The sequence below is a fragment of the Elaeis guineensis genome, chromosome 5 (genome assembly GCF_000442705.2).
Source record: "Elaeis guineensis isolate ETL-2024a chromosome 5, EG11, whole genome shotgun sequence".
NCBI lineage: Eukaryota > Viridiplantae > Streptophyta > Magnoliopsida > Arecales > Arecaceae > Elaeis > Elaeis guineensis.
In genome coordinates, this window is record NC_025997.2 from 13,551,353 (window position 1) to 13,563,767 (window position 12,415).

Genomic DNA, 12,415 nt, shown 5'->3' on the forward strand with positions numbered 1-12,415 from the left:
CAACCCCCTGTATGCATTCTACTCTTCTACAGCCTCCTTTGTCCATATCAAACAAGAAGCCTCTTATATGAGGCTAAGCGACCTACGTGGACAATGCAAAAGCCGCCTACAATTCTATCTGCATGGCAAGCAGGTATGTGAGAGTTGACTTATATTGAGTGGCAACATTTGTCAATAATTGGTGACATCAAAATTTTCATCATCATTGTAGTTGGATTGTTTTCTGCAATCTTGTTGAGCTCAAAGACCAGAGGAAATAACTTTTGCACGATGAATAAGCTTTGAAGCGTGCTCGAGCATGAGTGGGAAAAATACTTCCATCCTCTGCAGTGCGACACTTTATTATTTTTGTCATTAGTTAACGTGGGTTTATACCCATAGTACATTTGAAATTCTCTTTCGATTCATAAAAAAAAAAAAAAAATTCTTTCATAAAATATTATTTTTGTAAAATTATTTTTTAAAAAATAATGCTTAAAAAAATATTTAAATTTTAATATATTTAGTTGATTATTGAAAACTATCTTGTATTTGATTGAGCATCTATTTTTTCAAAAAAATTATATAAATATTTTTATATTTTTTATAAAAAAAAATTTATCCTATTCTATACATTACCACTATTTATAATTAAAAAAATTATTATAATTAATGATATTTTTTATCATAGATCATGATGAAGGATGATCCAGGATATTGTGACAGAGAGAACGTTCATTCCAACTGTAATTTTTTTTTGATAGTATAAAAAAATATTTAAAAAAAATTTTAATTTTTATCAAATAAAAAAATTGAAAAGTTATGTCCTATGTGAATTTTTTTTTCTCATAAAATATGAAAATTGTACTCTCTATAAGAATACTTTTTTCTAATTTTTTTATCTAAAAATTTTAATAAAATAAAAAAAATTTTGTACTTCTTATTGACTCCACTTTTTTTCTATTTCTATGAATCAAACAAGACCTCATTTTCTAATTTATATATATAGAAAAACTCAACTAAGTCTGGATCCCAAACTAATTCGTACGGTTGCATAAATTTTTTTTTTTTTTCTACTCTATTTGGAACAATATTTTTTTAAAAAATTAATGAAATATCAAGCCATGCTTTGCTCCTCTGTAGTGTGATAAAAAATTCATAATTAAATGCTTAAGACTGTGTGGATCTAATGACCTATGCTAAAGCGAACCCAACAAAGACTTCCTAGCCAGGAGGTTCGCAACTGCCGACCCAACTTGCCCGGTAGGGCAAGGAGCCTTGCGAGTAATGAGACCCTCCGCTTAGCTTGCTAAATTAGACAAGGACCGCTCCTTTATTATTTTTATTTGTTGGTACCGAAGTCCAGGAGCTTCGCTCTTCCGCAGGGCCTGGTTTCAGCCGCCGTCAAGAACATCCCAGCAATGACGGCGGACGCATCCGCTCCTCGCCCTCCGCCGCCGTCGCCATCGCCGTCGGCGGGGGCCAATCCAGAAGGCATCCACGATCTACGGACTGCCCAGTCGTCGTCGGAGGCGAACCCCTTCGCCTCTGGTTCCAACGGCTCCGTTCTCCGATTCGCTCCATCTCCACAGGAGAATTCCTCTTGGTCCCTTCGAAGCTTGCAGGTTTGTGGACCCGAGTCCACCATCAAAATTCATTCTTTTTGTACTATTGATTTGAAATTTGTTCATTGTCTGCTATACTTGTGTTTGATTTCGGTTTTGAGTTTATTCATTCTTTGATTATTTGAGATATCTGGGCACCCTTTTTGTAAGTTTTTCTTGATTGGCAAAGAAAGGATTAAGGCACATGGAGTAGTGTAGAGATGTGGAAAGAAGTGGTGTCATCTATTGGTTGGGGAAAAAGTTCTGGAGTTTTATACATTGCAATAGAAGTTTTGTGGAGAAAAGAAGACACTTTCTTTAAATCAGAAGAGATTATAATCTGTGCTATTGTAATTGATGTGGCTTTGATACCGTTTGATTGTTTACTCAGCCACTTGTCATCGCTTCTGTATTTTGACGATGAAGAACAATAAAAGAGAAAGTATAATTAGGTGTTGTAAAGTGAATTTATTTCTTGGAGAAAAGGAAAATGGAGGCCGATACTTTAACAAAATTGATATGCACATGGCAGATGCGAGAGAATAATATTTTCTTGTCAGATTAGAACTAAGTGCTAATATGTCTAAGAAACATAGAACTATTGCCTTAGACTTTACTCTTTAGAATTTCAACTTAATTTTGGTTGTGTTATTTTTCTAAAAAGAAATATTGGCTCTTTTATACTCATAGCACTGGCCTACTTGATAATTAAGCCTTCATTCATGCTTACCTAGTTTACAAGACTTATCATCTGATTTGACAAAGAAAACAATGTAACTTGATTTTTTATATGTAGATTAAGTGTAAAGACTTGTACATCAATGAGTTTACTCCTTGAGTACTGTACAACACAAATTGCACCATGAAATTTATAATTTTATATATAGGACTTGTTTGATTCGTAGGAAGGGAGGGGGGATGTGGTCAACAGGAAAAAAAAAACCTCATGTTTGGTTGGAGTTTTCAAAGGGGAGAGATGAAAAAATAGCTTTCCCATGGGAATAAGATTCTCATATTTCATGGGAAAGAAAAATCCATATGAGATATGAGAAAGTCACTTTCCTATCAGAGGGGAATGGGGGTAATTTTTTTTTTCCCTTAAAAGTGCCCTTAAGCTTTTAGATAGAGTGGGTAAGTTTTTGTTCTTTATTAAGGGTATAATAGATGTTTTAGACAACTTTTCTAGGAAAGTAAATGCTCAATCAAATATAAGCTACTCTACAATGCATCATTTTTCATGGCCAACCACATGCAAAAACCATTTTTCCAAACATCATATACTCAAGTATCAGCTTCTCAGTATAAACATTCTAGTCAAGAAAAATTCTTCTCATGAACCAAGCGAGTCCATAATTTAAATATGCTGGAAAGACACCCTAGTTTGACTAGTCTTAACTAATAACCAAGCACAATTTTCTGCCTAGGCATGGATTGAACCCAAAATCCAAGCTTGGAATTGGCTTGCAACATGTTTAGGTTGTGGCAAGCATAACAAAATTAGCTTATTGACACCTCCAATTAGAAATATTTGATGAGAACATGTAGAAGTGTGTTTTTTTAATAATCCAACGAGTTGCATACTAGGGATTTTAATAACTGGCCTTGTTGCTTCTCAACTATATAGTATATACATCAGGATAAAGTTTGCTAAAGTTTGATTATGTTCTATGACTTGTTTTTAACCTAGTACCACCCCTCTATGACTAGGCGGTAATGTCTTGTATAGGGCAAATTTGGGCAAGAATGATATTGTTGTTATGAAACTTGCATGGCTGGTTGGTAATCTATGACTTCTTAAAATAGTTGAAACTTATGCAGTCATGGAGCAATCTTTGGGGTTCCTTGAGGCCTCGAAGAGTTTAGATGGACAGGGAAGAAACCTAGGTTTGGATTTTGATAAGAAATTAAGCATCCATCTTTGTAATGCAATCACTGGTCATGATTTTAAATGTTTTGGCTCAGATGTAATTGTTTTATATTGGCAGATGCACATCTACCCATATGGTTTTGGATTTTCCAAAAGTTTTCATTAATTTGACATGCTTTGGTTTTCTAGCATGGCTAGTGTTTGTAGATCTACTCATAGTTTTGTTAATGCTGGTGTAGGTATATAACGGCCATGGCCCAAAATTGTGATAAGTTTCTGTAATGTTGTAATGGAACATTCTTTTTTGGTTAAAATTTGTAAATACTTATCATAGAATTAAATATCTTTACCGAGTTAAGTGAACATCATAGAATTATATTTCTTTACGAAGTTTAAATGACCATTACCTACCATTATAGTGAGCTAGTATTTGGCACTTGCTATGCACATGATTGGATTTAAGCTTCTCGCTTCGCTTCTACGTTGGAAGTCTTCAAGATAAATAAAAATTGAGAGGAAAAGAGAGTGAAGGTACATAGGTTTGGTGAAGGCATTGGTCATTAAACTTTATTGATTACTATTTGGAGAGTGAGCTGGCTGTTGGTTTTCTTGATTCTCCTAATAAAGGTCCATATATTAATTAATTGTCTTTTGTGGTTCTTTAATTATGCTGCCCAAGAGAAAGATGGGTAGCTGTTAAAATGTATATATTCTTAGAATCCAGCTATGGGAAGGAATCCGATTGCAAACTCAAGTCCAACTCAAGTATGGTTACAAACCAACGTTTGTTAAACCGTTCCGAACCGGACGATTCAAGGCATTTTGAGCCATACCGACCACAAATCGGGATGGTTCGGCCTTCCAAACTGAAACATCAGACCGGGGAGAGGGAGAGAGAGGAAAAGAGAGGAAGAGAGAGAGAGGAGGGGAGGGAAAGAGGGGATGTTGCCGTCGGAGGGACGTGGTCACCCGTTGAGACTGCTAGAAGGCTGTGGAGGCATTCGTTGCTCCATATCGTCCGATAGGGCATTTTATCATGAGAGATAGAGAAAGAGGAGTGAGGGTACCGGAGGGAGGTGCAACTGGCGAAAAGGCCGCCAGAGGGTGGTAGGTGGCCTCCGTGGCCATCGAACGACGGAAAAGGTACAGGTGGAGCTGCGACTACGGAACAAGGGCGACCCTCCTTGTTCATTATATTTTTTTGAAAACGACAATGAATGGTCGGGGTTTTTTAAAAAAATCCTGTGAAACATGGGCGATCGCTCTTGTTTCACACCCGCGGAGTTGCGGGCTACAATTCTGCCATTCGGCGGCCACGGCAGCCAATCGAAGATCCTCTGACGGCCTCTCCATCAGCTTTCTTTCTCTCTCCCTCTCTCTCTCGATTGTGATTCGGCGGAAGAAGTGGAGGCCTTGGAAGCCCTCGATCGCTCTCACGATCCACCGTGGCCATTGCCAGCATCTCCTCTAGCCACCCGTTCCCTCCCTCCCTCCTCCCCTCCTCTTTCTCTCTTTTCCTTCTCCCCAGTTCTGTTCTTTATTTTGTGTCAGTTCCCGTTGGTCCGGTCTAGTATTGATCCATACCGACTCATATGGCCGGCCGGCATGGGTCCCAATACCATCTCTGCGGATCTTGTTACAAACCTTTTGTCGTTGTAATAGTAGAGATAATGGACAATGACATCAAAATGACAATGTTGCCCGATCTTTTCACTATGAATCAAACACTTGTTCTCTAACTATGATCTTAAATTTAAATAAAAATGTTTGTTGACAAGACCAAGCATTAGACTTTATAGACATTATTTGGTCATGTGTCATAACAAATATGTAATAGACATCTTGCTATTATAACATAAACAAGAACAATTAGAATGAGCATTATAATGCTTTGAAAAAATGATTACAATTGACAAAATCTGATTGGTGGGAGTGAAAATTAAATGCACATCTAGGTGACCAATTCATCTCTAGATCATTAATTTATATTGAAATTGAAGATGGCAACTTGCTAACAAATCCAATGCATGAGAAGTAAGGTTTGAGGACCCGGTCAAACCCAATTTGTCATGGCCATCCCAAAATGGACTAGAGAGACTAGGTCCTCAAACGAGGGTGGGATCCTCTATCTCTCTGGTGCAAGATTCACCCTGGCACTTGGGTTGGGCTGGCTTCTGATAATTCACTAGGAAGGTAATTTTCAATTTTTTTTAAAAAAAATTTTCCCACTTCTTTCTTGTTTTCATTAGTTGTTTAGCAACTTTCTAGTTATTTTATTTAAATTCATGACATTTTTGTTCATGATATGATTGATAACCGTTGCTTTATTTAAATTTATTATTACTTTTTAAAGCTTTTTCAATTAACTGGTGTTGATGGCACCGTAAAGCAAATATTGTCTCAGAAAACCTATCCTCAACCCTAAATTTTGACAAACAACTCCTAATTTTTTTAAACAATAAAAAGAACAAAAAATAGATGACCTCATGTTCTACCAGGATGTCATTTCTTCTTGAGTACCGGGATAGGACTATCTTGATTGCATCCTGACCAGGATGGGTCCCAGAATGAGAATTTGAACCCTTGATGAGAAGTATTTTCTTAGGAAATAAACTTGGATTTCAGAAATAACTACCACTTTTTGTTCATCCTCATGGCTATTCTTTCTTTATCACCACCAACCTGGAGATAACATTACTAGATGTGATTACATGTTGCATGGAAACCTCTTCTATCTTGATAATCGCCATAAATTAAATCAGTCTTCCACCGAATTGATTTTCCAAGCATATTGATTTCCCTCATTAACGACTTTCTTTAGAATCATGGAACCTTATATGTTCTTATACCATTTGCCAATAAGTTGTTGGAATGATGAAAACTTTCTTAATTTTTCATGCAAATTTTTTTTGCTGATGTTGTTCTTACCAATTGCAGGATTATATGACAAGGGTTCAGGCACAGTATAAAGTTCATGAAGATGCTTTTGTCCAGAAAGTTAAAGGTCAGATCTTTTCAGTTAAGCTAAATGCAGAGTATCTCTATATATTCATGTAATCACTTCGTTAAAGTAATATTCTACTGTCGATTTCTGTGAATATGTCATTAAAGGCTTCAACATGAGGCATGCTTCTAACATAAAAAACTTTTATAAATTTGTGACTATTGCTGTTCTTTAGATCAGTTGATGATTGCACGAGAGCACCCAACTGAGACATTTGGAATTGTTGTTGCTGCAGGATTGGTCCTCATGCAAGGTACATGTTACGTTGCATCGAAAATCATAAAATGTTTACTTTCGATTGAGTCATGAATTTCACCATTAGGCTTTTTTGCTAATCCAAGCATTATTACCACATTTTTCCCTTCTATGTTTCCACACATACTTGCGTGAAGATACATGCAGACACATTAGAGTCCTACCCTAGGTCTTGGGTATAATACTGCTTAGCCTGTCTGAATACTTCTGAGCCTCATGTAAGATTTAGTTATTCTATTTTTCCTATTAATTCTGTGACCATTGTTTTCATGGGAAGAAATCTTCAAAACATTTGAGTTTGCCGTTTCTAGGCATTCTAAATGCTGTAAATCATGATTGACAATACTAGGTTGCCAATTTTGAATCTTTGATGGCAGATAATGTAATTTAGACAAGAATTTTGGCTCAAATTCCGTTGATAGAACTTTCACACCCCTGCCCCCCTCCCCTCCTCTCCCTCCCTCCCTTCCTCTTCCCCACTTCTACATATGTAATGTATATGTCTGCTTGTTTATGTGTGTGCATGTGTTATTTAATAGATTTTAAGGGAATTTGTATCTGCAGGCCCTAGAAGGTTTTTGCTTCGTAACACTTTTGGGCGTCTTGTGAGCGAGCAGGTAATCTTTATCATGGAAATTCTTTCATGTAAATTTTGTTCTAAGTTATTCATATAATGCTTGGTTTCTTCTATGCAGATGTTTTGTTATCTTATTGTCATATCACTCTTATATTTAACACTTTGATTTCGTGACTCATTATGTTGGTTGATTATCATGTCAAAATGCTTTATATGTAATCTCTTGGATTACCATCATCCCATAGTCAACCATTTAGCTTCAAGTCTTCAACTAAAGGGTGACTATTTTGATTTACAATCTATGCTTAGTCGTACTCTGATAGTATGAAAGGTTTTGGTTGTGGATTGTTTCTGTTACAATCATGGCGAATTTTAGTTACTTTTAATTGAAATAAAAAAATGAATAAGGAGATATATTAAAAAGTAATAAAGTTCAACAATAAATATATATAAACTAAAAATGATGGTATTGTAACTATAGAATTTTTAAATTGCAAAATGCTGAATACAATTGTGTTTATTGCTGCAAAAACATTCCTTGGGCTCATATCTAAGCCATAAAGCTAAATTAGAAGCAATTTGGCAGTTTTGTCAATAGTGGTACATTATTTCAAGTCAATTTCAGGTTTAATCAATTGGCCGTATTTTATAAATTGTTTGTCTATTAAGGGAATTTACTCTTTGAAATTGTGCATCTTACATAACGACAAACAGTTAGTTCTGACTAAGTCTCCTTCCTTATTTTCCTTATTGGTAGATTCCTAGTTTGTCTCTTTGTTGGGTTTTAAGTTGTCTAGGTTTCAAATTGAATATTGGTTTTTGGTTGAGTCCTGCAACTGTAGTAGTGTAAGACTCAAAAGTAGGGAGGATAGGTGATTGGCTAGGTTTATATGTGAACTATTTAGGCATCCCAACTCCAAACGTGATGTATGTGTTTTTTCTCCCCCTCCGGAATAACAAAAAGATCAGGCCAGGTTTGCCCCTCCTCTTTAAATCTGATCCTCTTCCTTTTTATGTATTATTCACTCAACCTGTGATCTCTCTCTATTTCTATTACAGTACAATTGGTATATTGCTCTGGAAACTTACCGTTGTGCTGCTGTTAGTTTCATTTTATCTCAAATTTGACATGTCGTGACCTGAATTTCAATTGAAGTCAATATTAAGCCAATGAGTTAAACCCTAAAACCCTTAGAATGTCTTTCCTAGCATCTTTCACCCATTGTGTAAAAAACGCGGCAGATTTATTTGGTTCCCCATTTGATTATAATAACCAAAACTTCTCCTTTCTGTCCTATTTCTGAACAAATGGACAATAAGCTAAATCTTTGAAAGCAGGTTCATTTTTAGGACCTCCCACACATACGTTGGCCATCCTAGATGGTCCTGCATCATTAAGATTACTGTTATAGTGGCAGCATATTATGTGCATGATACTTGTCTTTTAATAACCACTTTGGACGCTCAGATTGCTTTTCTTGACTATGTCAATGACCATTTTCAGATGAGGCAAGTGACCATTGTGCAATGCTCCAAATTATCGTTGAATATGTTATGTAGGTTATTGCTATGAACAAGCATTGGCATGCACAATGGCATTTCCTGTGTTGGTTGACATTTTGACTTCTGAGAGGATGATAATATTGTGTAGTTTACCACTACGAATTGAGAGTCACCAAATCAGTCTCTCCGAATAGAAGAACAAAGATCAGTCACATGATTTAATTATTTAAATTCATTTGGGAACCAAGATTAATTCTCTTATTCTATAATTCTGACATTTGTCTTTGCTGCTTAGCAACATTCTATTTTGTGATTCTATTTTCCATTCAAGGCCCTCTTATTTCAGGGATTGACTTTACATCCTCCTCAGGACCTCTGGTATATCATTATCAAGAAAACATTTTAAATAATATGGACAAAGTCCTTCATTTGTGAAAGTCAACTTAATATTTATGTTATGTGAATATCTTTAGGAAATTATTTTAAAGTCATGTGTATTTATATAGTACATGTATACATTGCAGAAGCATTGAAATGTAAAAGCAGATATCAATCAAGAGGTGAAAGTTGCCTCATCAATTGAAACTCATGAAAAATCTGATCTAAAGACCAATGCTATAGAACTCAGTGTTAAGCTTTCTTATGAGCCTGGAAAATGTAAATTGGAGTCCAGATGCTGGGAACAGAGACCATACATACGCTAAATAATCATGATGATTATTTCACTTGTTTGGTCTTGGTTATGTTGTTCCGGAAGTAGTATGAGTCCAGAAGATTAGTTTAGCCACCTTAATGTTGAGATTACTTTCTTTTATGTTGGATGACTCAGAATTGTATATGCAAAATTTTCTTGATGTACACTTTCTCTGCATGACTCTTTACACATGTCATAAGGTCCAGAGCTTACGCACTAAGTTTCGGAAAAATAATGAATAGTTTATTGGTTTATTTATTTGGTGATTCCACAAGTTTCTTCATCCTCTTTTCTACTGTATCTTTATTTTCTTCTATTTTTTCTCCGTAAACTACTTGTTTTCAGGTCTTGTTTACTTCCAACTTATTGGATGGAATTTGTCTAAAAGGTGATCTGCATCGGATGTTAATTTTATTCTTGGCTGCATTTCGTTAACTACTTTTGCATTGCTTATTTACTTTCATTAGGACCGATCTGCTAAGGCTGAATTATGCTTAAAAGAGCTCAGTCAATCTGTTGAGAAACTGAAGAAAGATAGTAAAAATATGCTTCTAAAAGCAAGTTGGGGTGAACAGGACTTGCAGCGTGGACACGCCAAAATCAGGTCTTTGTTATATAGCTTGCCCTACTTTTAGTTTGCATGTTCAACTAGCTTTCGTTTCTTTAGTACACTATAGCCAATATTATCTTTTACTAGGCTTCCTTTTATAGGCGATGATTGTTTTAGTATAAGTTGCAGGGCTGCTGGACGGGAAATCCAAAGGCTTGCCAAATCCATTTATAAGATAGAATCTGAAGCAACAGGTATATGACCTTTTTTTTATTTTTCAGATGATTATGTTAATCCTATATATTGCCACTTGCAATGTATAATCAATTGAGTCTCTCTTTAAATTTCTGGTTTCCATAATTATCAAATTGTTGATTTGCCATTCTCATTTGATACTGACAAATAACTGAATATCTAGATTTGATGGATGGACTTAGAGCACTTCCTGGCAGAACTGCTCTGCAGCTTCGAGCAGAGGCAAGTCTATACCTCTCCCATCAACCATTTCTTCTTGCGTATACATGGCTTTGAAGTCTGTGATTCATTTTGACTTATATGTGGTGTAGGTAGCTTCCATGGCATCAGATTTGAAAAACCAGAGGCGTGAACTCAATGAAAGAATCATGAAAATATCAGAACTTGGCATCCGTGTTTGATGAAATAATCCCTTATACTCTTTTGATGGAGTTTTTCTGAGATCGTGCCTCCTAAGGAATAAAAAGAAAAGAATTCCTTGTTCAGAAGTATTGGATGCTTGTATCTCTTGCTGCAACAAGTGCAGTTTAATCTGCACAATATTGTTGCTGAAAAGCACTATGACACTAGTCTCTTTTATTATTGAAACAAAAAAAATCTTGTGAGATTTCTTCTTCTTACTGAAAAAATGCAACTGATTGGGACAGAAACGAAACATCAAACTATTAGCTTGGCAATTCGGTTGAGTCAGGTAAGGTTCATATTTTGTTAGATTCGAGTTAAGATGTGCTCAACCCAAAACTAACCGGATTTGATTGGGTTGGAGAACAGCTTACCCAAACCGAGCCTCCATTTGGCTCAGTTGAACCAAAATTTGTATTGAAAAATGCACTAATTAAATCTGAAGTAATAAAATAATTTCTATTTACTGAAAATGCTAATAATAACAACAATTAAATTTGATGTAATAAAACAATTTCTATTTGTCAAAAAAAAAATGCTAATATTGGTAGTAAATGGCAAGAAGAGCTAAACAACTTCATCATCTGCAAGCGAGCAAAACCCAGTTGGACATCTAAGGTATGATCTGGGGTAGGATTTCTTGCTACTGGTGTCTTGGCAACGACGAATTAGTCTTCGTTGCATGCTTCGGGGCTTACATTTGAGTAAAACCACTCTGCTCCATGTTTGGCCTGGTTGGGTTAGGGTTACCTGAACTTTGTTGGGTCATCAGGATGTCAACTGAACCTGAATTTTTTCAGAGCTGCTTTAGCGGCTCTGTTTTAAGTTTTGCTGCCCCTAAAATCATATGGTGCTTGTTATCGAGAAATAAGTTTGGTTCAGTCCAAGTCGGAGGCTTAATATTTAATGTTGAGGATAGGTTTATGGTGTTGAGGCGTAGAAGAATGCTGATGGTTAACTATAGTAGGCTAGAATGTTGGTAGTTGACTGTAGTAGGCTATGTTCAAGCTCAACTCATTATATAATTTTGGCAAATTATAATTACTGGAAACAGCATGGTTAGCTTTTGTCTGCCAATTGGCTTGGTGGTTGAAACATTCTTCATGCTGCAGATACTTGACTGGCTGTATGAAGCAAAATTATAGCTTCTGAATCTTATCTGGCTACTTGATAGTTGTTCTCAATGGAATTATAAAGCTATTAGATGGCTGTTTCATTTATTCTTTAACACTACATAATTTGCTTGTTATATGTTGGAATGGAAAGTACTAAGAATTTTGGGCCAAAAAAGGAGTCAGAGAAGTATCTACATAATTGAAATAGAGGCTGAGTTGGCATAATTCTGTTACAGAAGATGTTTCTTTTTCTATATACACAATTGTTATGTGAATTTGGTTGGTCGTTTTCTTCATCACCTCTGTAATTCGATAATTGGAATACCATGGTTAAAATATTTGGAATTTACAAACTAATTGCAATCCTATTGCACGTTTTTGTTTTGAATTAAGTCTTGTATGGACTCAGGTCTGCCTCTTGTTCTAGCCCCTCCTATCTTTGGTGGAATGACGCTGGACAAAATATTGTCATGATATTTGCAGGTGAACAATGTTTTAGTACCACAAGTTTTAACGGGGGATATTGGTATATGATCCGACTTGAAAGATTCAAAAGTTCAGATGGTCGATTTTTTGTCAACAACAGTTGCAAATTGTTTTGGGCCACATG

The 12,415-nt window shown here is 35.8% G+C and overlaps 1 protein-coding gene across 1 annotated transcript; it reads left to right on the top strand.

Moving 5' to 3' along the window:
* Window positions 1-1,314: 1,314 nt before the first annotated feature.
* Window positions 1,315-10,895, top strand: LOC105044929 (RGS1-HXK1-interacting protein 1). Its single transcript, XM_073257577.1, has 8 exons — window positions 1,315-1,604; window positions 6,388-6,454; window positions 6,630-6,707; window positions 7,274-7,326; window positions 9,951-10,087; window positions 10,223-10,287; window positions 10,452-10,514; window positions 10,604-10,895. The coding sequence occupies exons 1-8, from the start codon at window positions 1,401-1,403 to the stop codon at window positions 10,687-10,689; spliced, it is 753 nt and encodes a 250-aa protein (XP_073113678.1). The 5' UTR covers window positions 1,315-1,400; the 3' UTR covers window positions 10,690-10,895.
* Window positions 10,896-12,415: the final 1,520 nt, after the last annotated feature.